Genomic DNA, 22307 nt, shown 5'->3' on the forward strand with positions numbered 1-22307 from the left:
TATTTTTTCATTTGCTTAAAGTTAATAATAATAATTAAAACAATTATAAATGTTGTGGCAATTTATTTTATGCGTGTAAAAAAGTGCACACAACCAAGTAAATTCAGTACAGCATTTTTTCTGTGTGAATTAGAAACACATCATTACATATTACTGATATTTTAAAGCCCCTGGGAACCCGTTTTGAAATTTTGTGGGGTTTTTTGTATAATTCTAAACTTGGGTGTTATGTGAAACGTTCAGCATCGAAATAAAAAACGCAAAACAGAAATATGATAAATCTGTCCTCAGAAATGACCAAAATACGCTCCTCATAGCTCTCTGAGAACGGTGTGGGCATGGTCCAGTAAACTAATGACCATGTGTGACTGGGTTCAGTACCCACCCTAGGTTACTCTCTATAAGGAGTTTGGTTTGATTTCCTCCCACTGTCCAAAGGCCTGTGTGTGTGTTTGTGTGAGTGTATGTATTTGAACCAATGGGTGTGAAAATGCCGGTGCATTTGTGGTGCTGATCTCTAGCCTGGGTGAATGGGAGAATGCATCAGGAATGGGAAAATCTGTGCCGGGTCAAAAGTGAGGATTATAATGATCTGCTGTAGCAACCCCTAGCAGGAGCAGCACGAAGAAGAGGAATGTAATTTGTTAGTACCTTTCTTTGTACATTCAGCATCAGAAACTCTCGTCTAGACCTGTGATGACGGTGCACAGTAAAAAATGTAGATGAGTAGGCTCTTGCATCTTGATATATCAGTAAAATAAAAGCAAGGTCATTAATACACAGTACATATCAGTAGCATATGTAAATAAAAGAAATCATATTTTCAAATGCCAACATAAACATACACCTCCAGACTTTTTATTTCAGGAATTTCACAGATCTGCCTTCAGTCAGAGCAGCGGGAAAGTATTCAGGGATCTCTCATAATACTCACAGTCCTCTTGCCTTTTCTCAAAATCCCACCATCTAACTCCTCAGAAGTCTTTGTTTCGAGTGACTCATCTGCTCCAAACAGTTGTTTTTAGAATCTAATAGCTTGATTGTATTGTTGCATAACTGATCTGCATTTTTTCCTCTGAGCTAGTCTGCAACTAGTCTCTCAATTCCTGTTCAGAATATCAGTTTGGCGATGTATAAACACATATATATGTGTGTATGTATGTACACTGTTCACTTTATTAGAAATATCTTCCTTTTAGTTCAAATTACTGAAGTATAATTAGCAAGTGGAAGCTCCGGGGTAGACTCAGGACACGCTGGACAGATTATATCTCCCAGCAGGCCTGGGAACGTCTGGAAATCCCCTGAGGAGGAGTTGGTAGGAGTTGCGGGGGACAGAGATGCCTGGGTTTCTTTGCTTGCCCTGTTGCCACTGTGACCCTAAAATAGATTCAGTGAAAAAAGATGATGATGATGATGATGATGATAATAAGCAAGTGTTTATTTTGCATTATTATTAGCCACCCTTGATGTAGTGGTGGACCACTTTCATCCTGGCCTTGTCCAAAGTCACTGCCATATCAGTGTCACTGATGTGCATTGTCTACCACTTACATTATATCTTCCTTAGTCAACAGCAGCCCTTTGGTCCATAGCACTTATGAGGGAAGTACAGTGCAGCTGATAACACAATCAGTGGAGCTGCAGTCTGTACACTTCAGTGGCCCTGTAATGTAACTTATAAATTTGGTCAGAGGACATACAAGACTATAGTTTATTTGGAAAAAAATAAATAGATTGCAATAAATTTAAAGTACATCCATTACATGTAAACGCAGCTTGTATAATGTCCCTAAAAAGCTTTGCCAATAGATAGGAGTCCTCTTAATCAGCTGTTTATCAGCCTAAGGTCACCATGCTCAGTGCCAAACTTGTGCTAGAGAGGTGTGGAATGTTGGAGCTCCCTCGGGTACTTTTGAAATGACATGAGCGGCGTTTGTGATCAGATTCTCCAAAAAATGTACAAACCCCTTGTTAGTGTAGTGAAAAATTTCCCCTAATAAGATTCTTAACATTGGATATATATTGGAGATGTGGTGTACTTTTTGGAGCTCTTTATAAAAAAAACAGTATGTTCAGTCAAATTCTCTAATTATTGTGTGTTATATAAATGTAATCTTGTAATCTTGAGTACTGGATTATCAAATCACATAAAGCATCTTTCTATGTAAATCTCTTTCATTATTTGGTCTAAACCCAGGTGTGTCTTTTGTCTGGCTCATAGTGTGTTCCCTAAAAAAAAATGCAGCCACAACAAACAAAGAAGCTGCAGCCAGTGTTCCAACCACAATGAAGAGATTAAAGATATGATACACAATCTTTCCCAGTGAAGTTGCTGTATCTAAGCTTAATCTACATGCATAAAGTATAACCAAATCTCACTTAAATAGAGGTCACTAGTGCTGAGTGTAAAAATGTTCAGAATATTGAACAATCAGAAGCTGTGAAAGTAAATGAACCATAGTTATCTTTTGGAGTTTGTATGAAATAGGAGGAATGAGTTGGCACATTTATATTTATACCTCCCTCACAAACATCGCTTGCTTTTTTCCACCACATAAACACAGAGAAGTAGAAGTACATAAGACCACTTGTGTGGTTATGTATTGTTTGTGATTTTAATGAACCATGCAGTAGGTGTGTCACACTGACCTGAAAAGGCATGTTGTTGTTGTAGTTATTTGTAGAAAAGCATTAATGTGCATTGTGTTAACATTGACAACGCTTGTGGGTTGTTTTGGTGAAGCTTCATTATGTGACTAAAGATGACACTTGGCTGTGTTATTAAATATGTGTGTTTTTCCGCTGAGGGTTTAATTTGTTTTTGTTATTTCTAGTTCTGTATGTGTGGGCGTTCCATGTGTTTAACTCAATGATTTTATTGTTTTTGCATTTGACGCGTTTTGAAAAGAGCTCAGTTAATAGTCTTTAATTGCTCTCTGCAGTCTGAATGTGGATCAGATGCGTATCTGGGGTTTACGATGACCAGGATTTCTCTCTGTAACTCGCATCATAACGTCAATTTAAGGACACTGCCCTTCTTCAAAACTGTACTTTTAAAGGACAGAACTAAACATTCTTCATGACTAACTTTACAAAAGAAGGCAAACACTTTCTTTAAATCTGGAGCTTTACAGGTGAGAACAAACAGGTCCTTCGTAACTTTACAGGAAAAGAAAGCTTACTTTTAAAACGAAAATGGAACATAATTTTTGCAGATTGTTTTGGATCGTTTCTCTTGGTCCATTCATTATAAAACTGTATTAGGATGTGAGTCGGGTAGCATGACTGGAGTTGTGTAATAGTAGGTTAACAGTAAAATAACCACTTTGGCTTTGACTCAGACTAACTAATAGCTGCGTGTCAGAAGGGCGCTGTCAGTCACCTAGTGTTGCAATCTCTATCTGAGTGTAGGCGCGTGTGTGTTAATGGGAGGGTGGGGGGCAGGTCACACGTATCAGGCTTAAGTACGGACATGAAGCCTTTATGCAAATTCAGCAGGAGAAATGTTTTTAAAAGCATGTGGGTGGGAGTCGTAAGTCAAGCTGCCAGCTTGAGAAATATCGTAGCCAAGGGCAGTGATTTTTCCATAATAGCCGACGGGCAGTTTGTTCATGACCCTGATCTCACTTACAAGAAGTAGTGTGTCAGGATGACTGTGGGTGTGTGAGGTAGAGCAGGTCTGATCACGTAGAATATTTTTTATCTGCACTTTAACCACCCATTAAAATCTCCTCTCCTTGCCTGTTTAGTAGCTGATAGTGTAAATGCACACTATTTATCTATCTATCTATCTATCTATCTATCTATCTATATATATTAACCTCATAAGCATGGCTCTACATTGGGAGATTTTAACCCCTAATTATACTATAGCCAGGAGTTCAATACAGCACTATTGGCCATGCTTTGCCACAATATTCAGCATAGTGCTAGCAAACAAAAAAGTGAATTGGACAATACGTGTTTTGTTCCAAGCCATTCATCTGTTTACTGAGCCATCCGGTGAGAGTTGGGATTTTTGGGAGTTTTTTCCTGGTGAAGACCAACTCAGGTGAAATGGATTTATTTTGACTTACTGACATAGCATTCATAGCAGCACATTCAGGGGTGTGGTCCATGCTCCCTTCACTGGTGTGTTTTGAGTTGAAGAGATCACCAGGTTAAATAAAATCATATGTTTGCTTCTTCTCTAATGATTTTGCATCCTGTATCCATCAGTAGCATCTGTGGTTGAATTTAAATGTATTTTATTTTTTGGATTTTTTTTTTCTTTTTTTTTCTTCCCCCCCCCAGTAATTGCAGGTGCTACACAGGCTTTCACATAGAGTTGTCTTCTCACAATGTTTTGGGGTTTTTGTTTGTTTTTTCAAATCTGAAATGAAATTTGAGCTTGATTGTCTGCTGTCCATCAAAGAGGAACAATTAATCATTCATTCATTAAAGTCCCTTTCACACATGCACAGTAATCTAGAAATCCCCTGTAACATTTGACCCTGTCATTACCTGGACTTTATTCTCCTAGCACCTTGGTTAAGGTTCCAGATACAGTCCGAGTCAGCACATGTCCGGTTGTCTTATAGATCAGGGGTTGTCCATAAATGGGTTTTATTTAGTCTCACACACACACACTCCAAAACACACACAAACAAACACTTTACTAACAGCCTGCATCATTATGTGGAGGTCAGTGCTGAGATGTGCAGGTGCTATTTTTGTCCATCACTGGTCAGAGTTTAACAGAAGCTGCTGATTGGAGTGGTCCTACATTCCTCAGTCATATGCCTGCAGTATGTGACTCATCGTGTTATTATTATCATCATTATTCATGCCTGTAAACTGTCTATGTCGTGTCTGCATGATGCAGTGTAGCAGATTTTAAACATTGTCCTACATCTAAAGCATTAATGACCACTGTCTCTGGCCTTTCCTTCGCAACCGTTCATTAGACACAGCTTAACTTTCTGGAGCCATGGTTTTCAGTTCAGGTCAGGACCTCAGCTGGGTCATCTGGCACTAAAAAAAGACTGGCTTATTTGTGTTCTATTCCCATTTTTCCTCCCCATTTTTCATGATGTTTGAATAGACTTTAATATAAGCACATTCAGAATAAAAAGGATAGTCATGCAAGTCAGTAGATACTGTGTATATTAAAGTATTAAATTGAATGTCTACGATTGTGGGGAAACGCAATTCTCAGATCTGCATTTTTTTTAAGGTGGAATGGTGTCTTTGAGGGGGAAAAACGACAGTTGTTACTTATGTGGCTGAAGTTTAACTTGTCTGTAAGCTTTTATTCACTGTAAGTCTGTAAGTTTTGTTTGAATTACCACAGAAACTCATTAGTAACTGGAGTTGTTTAGTTTTGTAGCACTTTCAGTAATGCAGCTAGCCATCTCCCAAGTGTAGAGACATTTCCACCTTAAGTGAGCCGAAACAACAAAAACAAGTAAAGCATTTTCCACATATGAAGCAGGAATAGAACGATATCCTCATCTCAGTTTGTGCTTTTCAATGTTTGGAGTTCTTGCCGTTGTCTAAATAACACACCAAATGCCTCTGCCATGAGTAGAGAGCGAGAGAGGAAGACTAGCATACCGGGCTGAGACAGTATTGTTTATTTAGAGTCCCATTTTATATTGTGCTTGTGTTGTTGGGATTAAAAAAGGTGCTTTAGCAATAATGGTGTGTCTATAATGGGTGCCCATTAAAGTAGCTGAATTTATGTGATTTGGTCTCATTGTTCCAGTGTTAATTATTTATAGAAAGAAAGTTAGCGTTAGCTAGAGTTAGCCTCTTACAAACAGAAGCATCACAGGTACATTATATCCTCTTGTTCTGCTTCTTTTGCTGCACTGATGTAAACCCACATCCTCGCTCATACTACAACAGTCCAGCTGGAAGCACTGAGGTCATCACAATGGGAGCTCTTACAGAGATGATATCCCTCCTCGCATACTAATCCCTTGATCAGCAGAGTTTGGGTAGTAGCCTGGGGATACATGTGTGTGTGGGTGTGTTGGGTCCATTCTTTGTTGCTATTTCTGAGCATGCTGTCCCCAAAGCACCCATATATTAATATCCTTAATCCCACACATGGAGACTTGAAAAGTTGTGTGTTTCTTTGCAGGCCACATATCGTCCGTTCCTAAAGCAGGTTCTGGAGGAGATCTTCAACCCCAGCCGACCTGAATGTCCCGACATAGAACACACCTCAGGAGGACTGACAGACCTGCTGAAGACCGGCTTCAGCATGTTCATGAAGGTAACACACAGATACAGATACACATGAGAAACATACACAGATACGCATGAGGATTCTCATACACATACTCATATAGGTACATGCAGATTTATAATATCCACATGAACAATTTCCATGGTAATATCAACATGACTGTATTGTTGCTGTCAGGACACAGCCTTGAACATTATTGTCAGTATCCAGCACGTCAAGCTTGTCTACAAATCTATAGCCCACCCATCTCCAACCAAACTTACAAATCTGTGTGTGTGTGTTTGAATATCATTAAACACAACCTATTGGTTAGATCAGTACTGAGAGAATGAACCTCGTGAAGTGCTGTTTAATTTCATAGTCCCCTTGATTGCCTGTGCATAATGACTCAGCTCTGTATGAGTGTGCGTGAGAGTGTGAATTGATCAATGAGACCTCCCAGCACCCCATGTACACTTGTACTCCCCTAATTTGAGACAAGAGTCACAGCAGTATGATCTCCCTCTCTCTCTCTCTCTCTTTCCTATGTTTCCCATTTTGCATTTTTGTTTTTTTATTTCTTTTTTTTTCCCTCACTATATTTCTTTCTCACTGTCACTATCATTTCATTGTCTCGCTTTTGCTCTTTCTATATTTCTCTCGTTTCATCTTTTTTTTTCACTTTACTAGACGGTCAGTTAAATGTTTCAATTCAGCTTGGCTTTATTGGCATGTGTGTTTCAGTAACAATGTTGCCAAAGCACATAAACATTAAACTGAACATATATTTGTTATATATATAGGAAAACAATAAATTAATTGAGTAATTATTTAAGCAAATAAAATAAAGCAAATATTAATTAAGCAAATGAATTGATTATATAAATAGATAATAACAAGAATAATAATAAAATCAGACAATTGGTCAAATAAAAAATGTAGTGATAAAATATTATTGAATAAACAGAATAAGATACTGTTTTGGTCTATCTCTCTCTCTCTCTCTCTTTTCCTTCCTTCCTTCCTGTTATGCAGTCCTCCTATTTCTCTCTCTGATCCACATGGATCTTACAGCTAGTGTGTGTGAGGAAAGCAGCACGTTGCTTCAGGTGCACATGGACATGCTGTGTGTCCACCTCCTTTGGGGTGTGTGTCTTTTTTGGAGCCCCCTCACACTCACTCATGCTTAAATACCAGTATTCATGAGCATGCACACCCCCCCCAGAGAACTGAATCTTCATGAGTTAAATGAGTTAAATGACCCTTAGAAAATACCATAATCAAAGGGTATTATTAAATGAAAGCATGCAGGCCACATCATGCTATGCAAATGCGCATCTGAGTTTTTTTTTTCATTCTCTCTCATTCTTTCTGTGTTTCTCTCTCTGGAACACATGTTTGTCCATGCCAGGACAGCGTCCAGTGCAGCACGTGGCATTGCAGCTGTGTTTTAGGTCCCTCCCCCCTGTGTCTGTCCCTCTGATCGTCTGATTATTATTCACACACTCACCACTGCACTCAGCCAATCGTGTGCTGCCATTATCTCTGACAGAGCAGTAACACAGCAGGACTGACCCAACCCCAGCGTGGCTCGTGAAACTCAACATCTGCATGTGTGGGAGAGCGTGTGTGTGTATTTGTGGTTTTGGCTTTTTGTTCATGTGTATTTTAAAGAGTCATTTTATGTCTAGAGAGAGTGTGTGTATGTGTGCATGAATTTATGTCTTACATTAAGTGACTAGTTTTTTTTTTTTGGCTTAGCCTTTGCTTGTGTGTGTGTATGCACATATGTCTGTCATAATGGATAGGTACAAGCTGTGTTTGTACATGAAAGTCCAAACCCAGCCCTCCAGCTGAGGTCTGACTTATTACTGAGAGAGAGAGAGAGAGAGAGAGAGAGAGAGAGAGAGAGAGAGATTGTGAAAGAGGGAGGAAAAATAAATAGAGAAAGAGCAAGGGAGGAAACAGAGGGAAAGAGAGTGGTTTGAAGAGAAAGGGTTGAAAGTGTGAGAGATGGAGGTAGCAAAGAGTTAAAAGTAAGAAAGAGAAAGGGCAGGTGGAGGAGAAAAATGTTGCAGAGTGGGAAAGAAATGGTGATAGAGGGGCAAAAAGAACAAATGCTTAGAGAAGACAAATGCAACAGATAAAATGAGAAATATTGACTGATAGTGAGAGAACTGAGTGAGAATCAATAAATAAATAAATTTCAGCAGACCGAATAAACTCATTACTTCTTTTTAAATTTCTGTTTTTCTTTTTCACACTGTAGGTGAATCGGCCCCACCCAAGTGATCACCCTTTACTCTTCCTTGTCCTGGTGGGTGGAGTCACTCCTTCAGAGCTCCGCCTCATTCGTGAGGTCGTCTCCTCCCATAAAACTGGGACACAAGTGAGTACCAAGACTTACATAAAATACAATGGTTAGAGGTACAGTACACATCATCCTGAACATTTTAGTGTTTCCAAGTTCTAGCACACCTTCCGCTCAGGAAGAGTTTGTCACAAAACGTCAGGTGGATCAGGTGTGCAGAAGAATATTGAACTTATATTTACAATCAAGTTGACATGTTACAAATGCTTTGACTTAGAATCTTTTCACTGAGGTATGAATGTTCTTACTGGTGAATCATAATGTGCCTTTGCAGATTATCCACAACACTGCACCAAAAACGAGTATCTACAAAATAATTGTATTTTAACAAATCTTTTTTAACTTATGTTGCAGTTGATGTAGATATGCAATTTTGGAGCATTTATATCAATTTATATTCATTATTTGTTGTAACAGTTTTACAAAGTGAAAGAGGCTGTTTTTAGATGGTGTATAAAAATAAAAATGGAAATATATTTTTGGACAGTGATGATATGTCGAGTAGAAATATTCCATTAATCACTAATGAAGTAGAAATAGCATTCATATCGGTGACTCAGATCTGCCAGCAGCTCCTCTGAACTCCTTCAGTGTTCCAGGCCCACTCATCTGAGTTCAGACATCTTCAGTAACAGGATTTTTTTTTTAAAGTGGACGTGGAAGAAGTAATCTGAGACACATTTCTCTCCACCCCTCACTGTATAGATCTCTATCTCTCCATCTCTACACATCTCTCTGTACATCTGTACATATCCCTACAATCTGCAGGTGTCGTACTAAAATAGTTCATGAAATTTCTGCCCTTCTAGATATTCCAAAATCATCTGTGAGTTGTATAATTGAAAAGTTGAAGTGTTTAGGAACCACAGCTACTCAGCCACAAAGTGGCAGACAACATAAAGTTACAGAGCAGGGTCACTTAATGCAGATGTTTACAGTGCGTATACATTTCCAATGCTAACTGCAGCTTTCCAAATCTGCTCTGGCATTAACATAACAGTTTAACATAGTATAGTACAATAATATAATATAGTACAAAACCTGCGCTTCAGGAGCTTTAAATAATAGGTTTCCATGGCTGAGCAGCTACATCACATGGAGTGGTGTAAAATTTGTCACTCCACAGAACATATTTCCCCTTCTCCAGAGTCCAGTGGCAGTACTGGACTCTGGAGCGGCGGTTATGTTTCCTGTGGACTGACAAATTATGCTTCTCTCTCTTGCAGTCTGATGGATGAGCCTGATTTTGGCAAATGCAAGGAGAACTTCACCAGCCTGACTGCACTGTGCCAGCTGTAAAGTGTGGTAGAGGAGGGATAATGCTATAGGGTTGTTTTGTATTGGCCCCTTAGTTCTAGTGAAGGGACATCTTAATGCTTCAGCATACAATGGGAATCCAACTTTATGGGAATAGTTTGGGGAAGGGCCTGGAGGGACCCACATCATATCATTGCCTATGGATTTAGAATGGGATGTCATAAAACATCCTGTAGATGTCCCAATATCTTTGTCCATATAGTGTACCTCTCCACACTTCTCAGTACATCTCTCTAGATCTTTATACATATTTCTGTATGTCTATTGACACTTCTCATCTTTCTTTACATTTTTATACATATCTCTATACATCTCTCCATTTATCTTTAAATAGTTTCAGTATGTAGCCTTTGTTCTCTCTACCAGGGGAAATATTAACTTCCAGAATGTGTTTATGTTAATTGCAAGCTTTTCTTCCATTTATCTTCATACCATTTTGTCATTCATCCTCAAGTCATAATAGATCCACCTTTATAGTTAATAGTTGGCCAAGTTTTTCTTTCATCAAAGGCTGCCTTTCAATAACTGCTTCCTTTTTCTAATCAAACCGATACCTTTTGTTTCATCAGTTCACAGCAGTTGATACCAAAATGGCTATGACTTATCTAAGAGTATAGTTGAATGCTTTAGATATTGATTTCTGTGATGAAAAGCTTTAGCTTGCTTTGTAAAATAAATACAAGGGGTATACAAGATCATCACAGAGATCTTTCTTCAAATTTGGAAACAGGTCAAATTCAATCAGGGCTAAGTCCACATGGCTTGGTGGAGGACTGTTGCATTGGTGCGATGTTCTACTTTCATAAGCATACTGGTGTTACTCAGAATGGCTTAGTTTTCAAATAGATTGCAACAATATTAATGATTGAATTGAGTTGATTTTTTTTTTTTTTTTTAATATCGACTTAGAAAATGTCACTTCCTAGTCTTTAACTTTATCTCCTTAGTCAGACACTTTAACCTTTACCCATTGAAGTTTCACACGCTGCTGTTAAGAACCGTATATAATGAGTGTACAAAATAACAGGAACACTTAAAAGTTACATAATCTCTGACTGTTTTATCAAGTGCATGTAACATATAGGTGCACTTTGTCTGCACCTTTTATCAGAGCCCACAAACCTGTTCATCAGTGCCAAGGGACAACTGTAGGACCAATGCTGCCCAAATATTATTTGGGTAGTGGCAAAGTGCAGATATTTAGTATGTTTTGAATTGGCCAATCAGTGTGTAGCTCATGTATGTCTTTTTTTATGTTTTTACTTTTAAACCTATTGCTGTTCTGTACCAGTGACATTACCATGAGCGCCATTTTTTTTAACTTTCAGTGTTAAGACTTTGAATTAACACTTTGCACGTTCAATGTTTTAATTAACTCGAAGGAAAACAGTAGAGTACAGTGAGTTTCAAAGTGAGTTTTGGTTTTGTGGCTGTCTACACAAACCTTTAGATTTATAGAAATTAATAAATATGTTTACAGAGGTCCACGTGGGTTTTCTCCAGGTGCTCCGGTTTCCTCCCACAGTCCAAAAACACACGTTGCAGGTGGATTGGCGACTTGAAAGTGTCCGTAGGTGTGAGTGAATGTGTGTGTGGCTGTGTTGCCCTGTGAACGACTGGCGTCCCCTCCAGGGTGTATTCCCGCCTTGTGCCCGATGATTCCAGGTAGGCTCTGGACCCCCCGCGACCCTAAAAAATTGGATAAGCGGTTACAGATAATGGATGGATGGATGGATGTTTACAGAGGTAGGAAATATGTGTGTATTAGAGCCAGGGAACACTGCCTGATATTTTCCTTAGGTTTATGATTTTCTTATGTTTTTCTTATATTTGAGTTTGTCAGAAAAATATAATAATAACTTTGTAAGCACCGTCCTGTTTAGATTCTTTTTAACATGGTAATCCCTTGTGTTGGTGAACCAAATCCTATTTACAAATGTTTAGATTTCTGCCATGTGTCAGTGTGCTCAGATGGTTGGTGTATGTGTGTGAGATGCTGTGTGTTTGCATCCATGTAACCATGCTGACCTGTAATCATTAGGACATCAGAGGTCTTCGTGCTGATTCTTATGATAGAGAATCAAAGCTGATTAAGTGTGTGAGTGAGAGAGAGACAGAGTCTGTCTAACACCCCCCACCCCTCCCCCCAAACACTGAATAGAGAAGTAATTGAGTCCAGTCTGAATGAAAGGGCTGTTGTGGATCAAAGCTGTGTGTCATGAATAAATCAGAAATCATAAAAGCAGAAAACAGAAGCTTGGAGACTGAACAGCCCACACACATTGCTCAAACTCATCTGTGTGTGTGTGTGTGTGTGTGTGCAGTCATGACCCCCTCTCTGTGTCCTCACTAAGAGATTTATGTAGAATTTCAGGACTTATCCTTAAGATCAAACACCATGCCTTACTTGCTGTAAATCTCCTTCTTATCGGCCACACAACTGTAAAAGCTTTCTTAGCTTTTTAGCTGAGTCCAGATCTTTTCTCTGCACCCAGTCAAAAGAAACCCCACCATCAATAGGACTCAAAAATAGGGACCTTAATAGTGTCTGTGGAGCATAATGATGCTGTGGAACAGCTGACCTCAACATCTGCGTCATCTCTCAATTCAAATAAAATATGCTAATTTCTGTAATAGCATGAAGTAAGCTGACCCATATTATGGCTGTTATTTTAGATTGTGTTAGCTGGTTATTGTAAGAAGGAGCTGGTAAATAATCAGTATTAGATATTGCTGAGCTGAAACGCTGTTTTTGATGGTCCTGAAATAGCATTTCTTTTGATGGTTAGCGTTAGAGAACCACTCGCCTGCAGCTCGTAAACCTCACCCCTCCAAGATATTGGTTCTTTAGGTTGGTGATGTAAGACCCTGACTTCCTGAACTTTTCTGAACCTCTTTCTGAATGGAAATGTCCAGTCATGATGCAGACTGCTTTTTTCACCCATGATACATCTTCTAGCCTATAAACACATGTAAACAAGGTAAAACCTTAGAGTTTCACTGGAGAAGTCTTTAACACCGAATATCTCAGGGGAGAAATACAACTTTTACTGATATATTAAATATATGGAAAATATTCCATTTGATGATTAGCAGTAGATAACCCCTAACATTTTTTTTCCCCTGCAAGAGCTGTTTGGATAGCTGATTTATTCTGGAATGTGTTGCACTCTGATCACTAATGTTGGCGCTGGCTGAGGCTCAAAGGAGGATTCGCATATTATCTTTAGGCTAATTCAGTTTCAGTTATGGCACACACTGTCAGGATAGTTTTTCCCTTTAGAGCAAGGTCAGTGCTGAACCATATTCTCTAAAGCTTGGAGGTGAAGTTGCAAAATAAAAAGTTTAATTAGAAATCTGTTTGGTTTGGGATGTCTGTTGTAAATCAGATTTCAGATTTAAATGAATATAATTATGAAGTGATATAACGGTTCAAAGGTTAGTCTTTATTGAAATAAGCCAGCGCAAATGATGCACGTGTTCTCTTAATAACTCCTTTAGTTGCAGCAAACTTGATTTTTTTTTTTTTCCTATTTTTAATTATTTAATTATATTTTATTATATTTTAAAAAATTTCCCAAATGTTCATTGTAAATGTATGTGTTTCTTGCAGGTTCTGGTCATCTCTACCAGGCTGCTGAAGCCAGCTAATATTCCACAACTGCTCTTCAATACCAATAGACTCTCACCTGATATAGGAGTGTGAGACAAGGAGAAGGAACACCCACAACAACGCTGCAATTCACAATCACTCAAATGTGCACATTCCACAAGAAATACACACTGGCACTTCTCAGTGGTCTCTTTACAGGTTTCTCACCGCATGAGAACATAGATATTCTTAAATGCATAATGTGAAAAATATCTTCATAAAAAATATCTCCACAAAAGGGCATTAACAATAGAATAAGATGAGCCTAAATGCAAGTTTACAATGCCCAATGCATGTAATATAAACCCTCTAGCATCAAGTTCTGGAGCAAGAGAACTATTGGTACTTTTCCACCACATGAGTCCGGCTCTACTCGGCTCAGCACGGCACGGCTCGCTTAAAACTTATCGCTTTTCCACTTGCACAGCTCCTTCACGGAATGGATGCTGGTGATGTCGCAAAACCCTGTCTCTAACGGGAATGGCAGGCTTTGAAATCCACAAGAACGATGGCGGTAAATTTAGGCGCTGTTAACTTGTCGTGTATTCGCTATTGTTGTTTTTGTTTTTTTAGACGGAACACCGGTTCTCACAGATCAGTTTTCCTTGTTGCACATTCGACTTTAGCTGGAAATTTTTGTCAGCCTTCAGCCTAAGGAGCATTTAAACCTCTTCAAAACACCTCGAGGTAATGTTACGAGCTTCCCTTGTGAGTCCAAATTTCAAAGAATTTACAAGCTGTGAGTTTGAATGAGCTCTGCATTTTGTGGTGATTGACAATCAGTGCTCTGTAGGGTATACACGTCACAATTTTGTACCTACTCTGCAAGGTTGGAAGCCAACGCGACCAGGGACTGAAAAAGTACTTGGTCCCAGGTGCAGATGTGGCCAGTGAAAAAGCAAAAGACCCGAGTAGAGTCGTGTAGGTTCAATGCAGTGGAAAAGTGCCATACATTGTCTGAAGTGATGGAGCACCTTCCAGTATATTCACAGTGGAGGTTGTGATCCATTACTGATGATCCAGCATCAGAACCTACTCTACTACAACACAACTTCACATTTAAGATGGTCTCATGCCAAAATCATTCTGCAAATACACTCCAAACACACTGGAGACACACACAGTGCCAGTAGTTGGAAAGGTTGCTCTTGAGTAGTTAGAGGTGTTTTCAGCACTGTAGTCCAGTTGGGGATAATTTGGTAAACTTGAGGAAGATGGGAAAATGAAAAAAAGAGAGTGGAATAACAAGAAAAGGATACAAATGTATTTTTATACAGATATAAATCTGTAGTGAGAGCTATTTGTAGACTGTAAATACACATCGTGACCAAAATACCCGAGAAGGGGCTCTTCTCTCAAGATCTTTGTAAAACAAATACATAGTTTAACTGGTTTAAATAAAGACAATTTACCCCAAATTTGTGTTTCAGTGTGAGAAAGACTTGACACTAGCAACTTTCATCAAATACACTGACAGTGTGTGCAGATCATAGTTCACACTTTGCTCATGAATCAAAGAAGTGTTGATGTTCACACTCTGTTTGGTCTCAGGTCTCACCCTTTAGCTCCGCTTCTGATCACCTAAAACAGTGTATTGGGGAGTTAGAGAGTAGAAGGCTCTAGGGCTGTAATATTTTAAAGTTTTATACATTGTTTCTTTCATATTTCTCTTTTCCTTAATGGGTTAATACAGCATGCATTCTGTAGTTGCCATAAAATTCCACTTGTCTGATGAATTTTTTTGCTGTATTAACATATTCAATTCACTGGGTATACCATCTGTACCGTATAGAATGTCCCACCAGTTTTTTAAATTCTTAATGTACTGCATACTTCCATTAGGTGATATGAAAACATTCTTTTGGCCAAACAAGGTCCTAATTTCTAATGGGTTCATCTTAGAGAACCACTGATGCATTCAAAATGTGCCTCAACTAAAGCACAAGTATGTGGTACAAGGGCAAAGTTAAATTGTTCAGTTAAAAATTCCAAATGAGATTAAGCTGGAAAACTCTCGTTTTGTTTTAAAAGGGGACATATATCCCACTTTTCCATAAGTTAACAGTTCCCTGGGGTCTTAATAAAAATGGCTGAAATTCTTGGTCAGTATACAAATGACAGGCAACACAGTACTTCTACATTGTCCAGAATTACTGATTATGTCATCCAGTGCTGGTTTTTAATCATCTATTTTCCCCATATTGGTGTTTTGTTTAGTTTAAAGACAAATACATTAGACATCTCACAAACCCAGGTCCAGAATTGCAGTGTGTTTTCACCAGAAAGGCTTTTTTTAAATATTTCATTAAAATCCTGACGTAAAGCTGATACTTTTTATTTAGAAAAAGAGTACTATACTTCAAACTGCATTTTGCTCACCCCCATCATTGCACCTCCTTCTGTTGTGAGCATGTTAAGTTCCCCACCCCTCATTAACCAATTTGCTGAGTGTGTGTTGTGTATTCAGTGGATAAAAGCAACAGCTTGGAGTCAGAAATTTTCAGTCAAGAGTTTTATTTTTTTTCCTCCCCCGAAGGGCAACCAATAAATAATCATCAAGCCTTAGCTGCTGTGCTTGATTTAAAGTGCATTTAAGAAAAAGCTATTGTACAAGTTGGCACTTTATATACACAAAACAAATGCACAGTGGTTGAAAATAGAAACAGACATTGTGTGCCTCTGCCTTTACAGCCTCACTCCTCTGAAAGCCTGCTTTCACTTCACCCTCTGCTGCAAGGGGTGAAAACCTTGACCAAATGAAAAAGAAACAAGAAAAACTCCCTTGCCTTTTATAACAGTCACTAAAAATACTCCGGCCTTTGTCCTTCACAAGCTCTGTTGCCAGGAGGGCGGGAGAAAAGTGGTGAGTGTGTGTACATTCAGGCCAAGTGTCTTTAGCACTCTTCCCTAAGCTAAGGCAGTTTTGGACACCGGTCTTCAACGTCCTGCTGCACCTGCTCTCTCATGATTGACAGCAGCACAGGTGGAGTGTCCACCACAGAAGTCACAAGTCAGAGGTCACAAACTCTGCAAAGACCTCTTCTGTCGGCAACAGACTGTTGTGCTGAGAGGTCAAAGTTCAGCAGCCTTCATTGGGGTGTGGTCTGCTGAGCTCAGGAGCTTCTGGAGGAAGACTGAAACCTCGTCTCAGCTTCAGCCCTTTGGATCTCCTCTCCAGAGTGTTCCCTCTATCAATCTTTTGCTTCTCAATTTGCACTGACCCCTTTACAAGGGCCAGGTCTCTCCTTCAGTCGTCACACAGAGGTCACAGTCCTCACTTTGGCCGACAGTGCTTGCTTAAAGCGCCTCTTCAGGTCCTGCATGTTGGGCGATTTTGGCCTGGGAATGAGTGGAGACCTCCTTTTTTCTGACACTACAGAGGGCTGAGAGGTCAGTGGCAGTGGCTGCTGTTTGGCCAGTTCTCTGCACAGCCTGTGGAAGGCACCGTGGACCTGGCTGTAGTCTTCACTGGCAGAAACTTCGTAGAAGAAGCAGCCCAGTGCCGAGGCCATTAGAGGACCCTGCTGAGCATCCACTCTCCTCACATGGAGCAGATCAGCCTTGTTGGCCAGCAGGATGATAGGTGGGACAGCAGATCGCTCACTGTGGGCATTGCTGACTAGTTGGTGAAGCTGACCGATGATGTCGAAGCTGCGGTGGTCCGTCACAGAGTAAACTATGACTACGGCGTCAGCCCATTGGATGGAATGGGTCACATGGTCAGGACAGCTAAGGCCATTGGTATTTACCTGAAACAAAGATGGGTGGACCAGTTAGCCATTGAGTACTTGGAGTACACAAAAAAGGTATATTTTTCCTGGGTGACATTTTAAAACAGAATGACCAATAAAAGCAAAAACTCTGCAGTGGCATAACAAGGCTGACCAAGAGAGAAGAAGAGAAAAAAATAAATAAGTAAATAAAAAGCCCAAGAGGAGCTGTTAGATTTGTAAACTCTCCTGTTTCAGGACTGTAAAGCAGTCACTCCTTGGAGAGAGCAGTGTTAGGGTGCTGCTGATTGAGGATTTAAGGGGAGGCAGTATCGGTTGGCTGTAGACGGACAGAGGAAATTAAGCCCAGCTAGACTTACAGTCTCTTTCCCCAGAGTCTGAACAACAGCCATTCTGCGGCTTTGGACCACTGCCCAGACGAGGAAATGAACCTCGCACCCCAAAACCCTGGCTCGGACTCCACAGACTACAGAGCAAAGCGTCACCCAAACGACCCCATGATTGAATTAAAACGGTTACGGAATCGTTTGGGTTTTGGCTGAGACGGAGCTCCTATCCAAAACCACAAGCCAAGAGATTTAAACCTAAAGCTGAGCGTGCAGATATGGGGGATAGTTTGAGCCCAGAAAGCTCGGGGGCTCTACCCCCAAAACGTTGAGTGACCAGTTACCACCAAGTGTTCAAAAACCACACTAAGCACAAAAGGGATTCGAAAACAAAAGGTGAAGCTATGCGCTCCTCTAGCAACAGCTGCCCACTGATCTCCAACCCGCCCTCAGGGTAAGCCATGCTTAACCACCGCTCTCTTTTAAAACAAACTGGCTTTCCTTCCCATTAATTCTACGATTAATTATTTTCCTAATGTGTAATGAACTATTTGTAAACAACGCCCATGACTAATGGTAAGGTTTTATTTTCCTTGTATGCGCTTTTCAGCAGCAGAGCACTGACAAACTGAAGTGTTTCACTCGTGTGACCGTTAAAATCTGAACCTAGTATTTAAGGTGAAACTCACTTGAACCCCAGGTGTGTCCTGGACTTGAATCGCCACCTGTTCTCCGTCGAGCTGAACTTCTCTGGAGTACAAATTTCCTGCAGAGGAGAGCAGAGCAGGCGTTAATGGCGGGGTACATTTCTACAGTGTGTTTATGACGAGGGCAGAAGTGTTAGGAGTCGAGCTCCAGGTTTCACCTACCTGCGTTTCTCTCATAGTCCCCGATGAAGCGCTTGGTGAGGAACCGGACCACGAGAGCTAACGAGAAGAGACGAGAGCAGAGTTAGACAAACAACATTCAACAATATGGTGATTATTCAGAGAACTAGATAAAGGAGTTGTTAGTGTCGTGTTTCCCGTGGTGCTGCCGTCCCTAAAGTCATTAACTCAATACTACCAGGTAGATAAACTCACCTGTTTTACCCACTCCGCTTCCCCCGATCACAGTGATCTTGATGAGGCGGTTGGAGAGGCACTCGGTGCTGGGGCACTCCGCGATGGTGGACATGTTCTGAACAAGCCGCATTCTCTCACAAACTTCAGACTCTAAACAAACAAAAAAAGAGTCCGAAAGGACAGCAGTGCGGTATCCACACACTCAGCGACTTCAGAAACACAGCTCGGTGGACTAGTGACTCGGGTATTCCAGGAAAATCAACTGGTAGCTGCACTCTGAACTCTCCTCCTCTTTCTTAGTGAACTAGCCTCCGTTTCGTGCTTCAGTTTTCTGACTGAAAGCAGTCGCGACTCTGGTTTTATAGCGCCGCAGAAGAGCTTGTCTCTGGTTGGCTACTTCAGACAACGGTCGCTTTCCCGGCCCTGCCCCCTGCTTCACGTGGACCCGCGGATGCGAGAGAACCGCCGAAATCCTCAAGTCCAACAACGACTCTGAATCCAAGAGTCGACTCCACACAAGAACATACCTACGGAAGAGAGTTGGCAAAAACAATTACTGTTTTTATGGTATGTGTTGTTGAGCTCGAGCGACTGGGAAATCAATATATATTAGGCCTAAAGTACATTAATTGGAAAAGTGTCGGGCATTATAGTTGTCAGCTAAGTACTATCCACAACATGTCCAAAACCGTTATGAATATACAGAATTTAGTAATTAAGTGAATTAAATTTAACATTAGTCTGGAGAAATCTGGGGAGCTAAAACCATTGGATTAACTTATCTGACTAACTAGGGTTGTGTTGTTTTGTGGTTATGTCGGGTACAGTGCTTCAGAAGATTAAAATCTCAGACTTGTTTTGAACTTGTGTTTTTCTCACTCTGTCACTATCTATGTATCAGCTCGTAATATCTCTGTACTTTCTGATTGTTATTTGTCTTATAGCTTCTTAAGAAGAGAACAACACCATAACACATTCATACAGGCATTTCACATTTCCCATCCAAAGTGCCACAATATTAAACAGTTCAAATGAACCTTTACTCATGTGCCCTGCTGCTCAGGTATTCTTCCAGAGAAACAGAGAAGTCTCATGTGTAGTCTCCTGAGCTATACTAGAGATGTCAGGAAAGTATACTCAAATTTTCCAAGATGATATCACTCATTTACAAATGAGCTGAAGACTTAAGAGTCTTCTCAATTTTGATGTTGAGTAAACCTATTGTGATTGTTATATGCGCAGTAAGGACAGCATCTGATCAAAAGTGTGCTGGCTCTCTGCGAGCTCTAGGTACACATTTATAAACTTAGTTACAAAGGTATTATTTCAGCGTTCAGAAACGAAGCATATTTTTTTCCAGACTGTATAAACGAATCTCCGAACGAATCGAGTTCATTTGAATCTGAAGCTTTGACGTCGAATCTATTCCCGAATACCTGGAATCGATGCACCGATTCTTCTGGGATCGACTCTTTCTCTGAGAAACGAGCATTTCTTCATCACAGGTTAACAGAAAGAGTGAGAATGAGAGAAAGAGAGAGTGTCCCTGTGACGCTTTGTACTGTCCTCATGCCAACTCACACCTTGAAGATGTTTTTTATTTTGTGAGAAATGACGGTTTGTCGGTGTGACTGGTCGTAGGAAGTGAGTTGTAGTAGCTCTGCCTTTTCTGAATCCGTGTCCTTGGCTTTGTGTGTGTCTGACGCCAACGAATTTTATATTGGTTTGGTGTTTAATCCAGTGCTTTTCCTCTCCTGACCTCGTGTTTTGACTGTCTACACATTAAAACACGGCGAGGGCTGACGGTTGTTTTGAACGATAAACACTTAATTTTTTTTCTAAACGCACCCGTCTGTAGTTCTGTCAGCTGTCTGCTCAGAGTCTCTGAAAAACAAGGTGTTGTCATCACCTCTGTATTCTTTTCCACGGGTCGATGGCCAAACAGCCATCACTTGTGCACAGTGAGGTTAACAGATGTCATTCTGGACACTGTCATGTACTGTTCGTGCTGTTAAAGCTGGACTGTCCAGTGTCCGTATATATTTCAGAGAGGATTATTTAATTAATTTAAAAATTATATTATAAAATGTATATAGCTTTTTTACTGTTAGAGCCTTATTGAAAACTGTTGAACACTTATATATTCTATGTAAAATCTAAGGAAATGAATCAAAACCACAACATATTTTGTAGCACGAGTAAAATAGAAATTAAAAATGGCAAGAAATATTAATTTAAAAATGTTTGACTTTATTCTGTCTGTGTTCTAAAGATTAACTGAAAGCTGTTCTTATATTTCATTCACAGTAAACCTGGTTATTTTCATTTATTTAAAAAATAAGTGATTTTGGTATAAACAAGTATTCTTAAAATGTCCTGTGGGTAAGTACATTTGAATTCAGACAACATCTCTTATACACTGATCTGTCTAAACTGTGTGTTTGGCTCCTCTGATGCTTTGGCTTGTTCTGACATGCCCAGATCTCTCTCTGTAGGGGAGTGGGAGTCTATACTATGTGTTAGTGTGTGTGTGTTAGGTTTATATCACATTGTTTACACACTCTCATTGTGGGGACCACTGCATGCTGGACCCTAAAATGTAAGTCAATAATTCTTAAAGTGAAGACATTTTTTAAGGTTAGGAGTGGGACTAGGTTTAGGATCCACTTATTAAACATAAGTCAATGTAATATCCCCATAATGCATAGAAATCTGTGTTTTTGTGTGTGTGTGTGTGTGTGTGTGTGTGTGTGTGAGTATGTATTGGGGAATGCCATTTCAGAAAACCAGCCATTTCAGTCACACACACCAAACTAAATTGCTGGCACAATCTTCTCCAGACGGACCGTCATGTTCTGTCAGCTCAGCAGCAACAAAACACAACAATTACAGTCCGACATTTACAGCAATCAGTCAAATGCTCAGGCCCACAGCCACGATGCCTGGAGATAAGACTGTCAGCTTACTTACACAGAGAGTGTGTGTGTGTGTGATGTTTGTAGTCCTGTTCTCGTGCAATCTGTTTATGAGAAGTTTATGGCATACACTGTTCGCTTTGTCACAGCTTTGTTTTTTACGTCCCTCACATTTCTGTGTGTGTGTGTGTGTGTGTGTGTGAGAGAGAGAGAGAGAGAGAGAGAGAGAGAGAGGCGCAACATATGTTTAATGTCCCTGCGCAGTGTTGTTTTGTGGTTATGTCAGGTACAGTGCTTCAGAAGATTAAAGTCTCAGAATTGTTTTTGAACTTAACCACCTTCTCTCTCTCTCTCTCTCTCTCTCTCAGGGCCGGCCAGTGATTCAGTATATATCGCAATATACAATAATTCAGTAACAATGTGATTTTTTTTTGACAAAGCTAAGAGGTTGTGTTTTGATGATGATTTCATGTTGCTTTCTGTTTTTTGGCAGTTTTTCTGTGGCTTTTGTATTGTTCATATCAATATAAGAATATAAGATAGAGTCTATCTATCTATCTATAGAGAAACAGAGAAGACTCATGTGTAGTCTCCTGAGCTATACTAGAGATGTCAGGAAAGTATACTCAAATTTCCCAAGATAATATCACTCATTTACAAATGAGCTAAAGACTTAAGAGTCTTCTCAAATCTGACGCTGAGGAAACCTATTGT

The 22307-nt window shown here is 39.9% G+C and overlaps 2 protein-coding genes across 3 annotated transcripts in view; one reads left to right on the plus strand and one right to left on the minus strand.

Annotated features, from left to right (window-relative positions):
• scfd2 (sec1 family domain containing 2) overlaps positions 1–14964 on the plus strand; it is a 169743-nt gene extending 154779 nt beyond the window's left edge. For both annotated transcript variants that reach the window (XM_066676887.1, XM_066676886.1), the window contains exons 8-10: positions 6131–6265; positions 8487–8606; positions 13519–14964. In XM_066676887.1, the coding sequence (XP_066532984.1) occupies positions 6131–6265; positions 8487–8606; positions 13519–13611 (348 nt within the window). In that variant the 3' untranslated portion in view covers positions 13612–14964. The remainder of the gene's footprint in view (positions 1–6130; positions 6266–8486; positions 8607–13518) is intronic.
• A 1107-nt stretch (positions 14965–16071) lies between these two features.
• rasl11b (RAS-like, family 11, member B) lies at positions 16072–19030 on the minus strand. Its single transcript, XM_066676958.1, has 4 exons — positions 18697–19030; positions 18484–18540; positions 18304–18380; positions 16072–17306 (listed from the first exon to the last, which is right to left on the minus strand). The coding sequence occupies exons 1-4, from the start codon at positions 18806–18808 to the stop codon at positions 16812–16814; spliced, it is 741 nt and encodes a 246-aa protein (XP_066533055.1). The 5' UTR covers positions 18809–19030; the 3' UTR covers positions 16072–16811.
• Positions 19031–22307: the final 3277 nt, after the last annotated feature.

Source organism: Hoplias malabaricus, chromosome 7, assembly GCF_029633855.1.
Source record: "Hoplias malabaricus isolate fHopMal1 chromosome 7, fHopMal1.hap1, whole genome shotgun sequence".
Classification (NCBI taxonomy): Eukaryota; Metazoa; Chordata; class Actinopteri; order Characiformes; family Erythrinidae; genus Hoplias; species Hoplias malabaricus.

Bases quoted from the DNA above. Each gene is read 5' to 3' on its own strand.
- rasl11b (XM_066676958.1), bottom strand. From the start codon at position 18,808: ATGCGGCTTGTTCAGAACATGTCCACCATCGCGGAGTGCCCCAGCACC. The intron at 18,541-18,696 runs GTGAGTTTATCT...TCTTCTCGTTAG, and splicing joins AAGCGGAGTGGGTAAAACAG to CTCTCGTGGTCCGGTTCCTC. The intron at 18,381-18,483 runs GTAGGTGAAACC...TCTCCTCTGCAG, and splicing joins GGACTATGAGAGAAACGCAG to GAAATTTGTACTCCAGAGAA.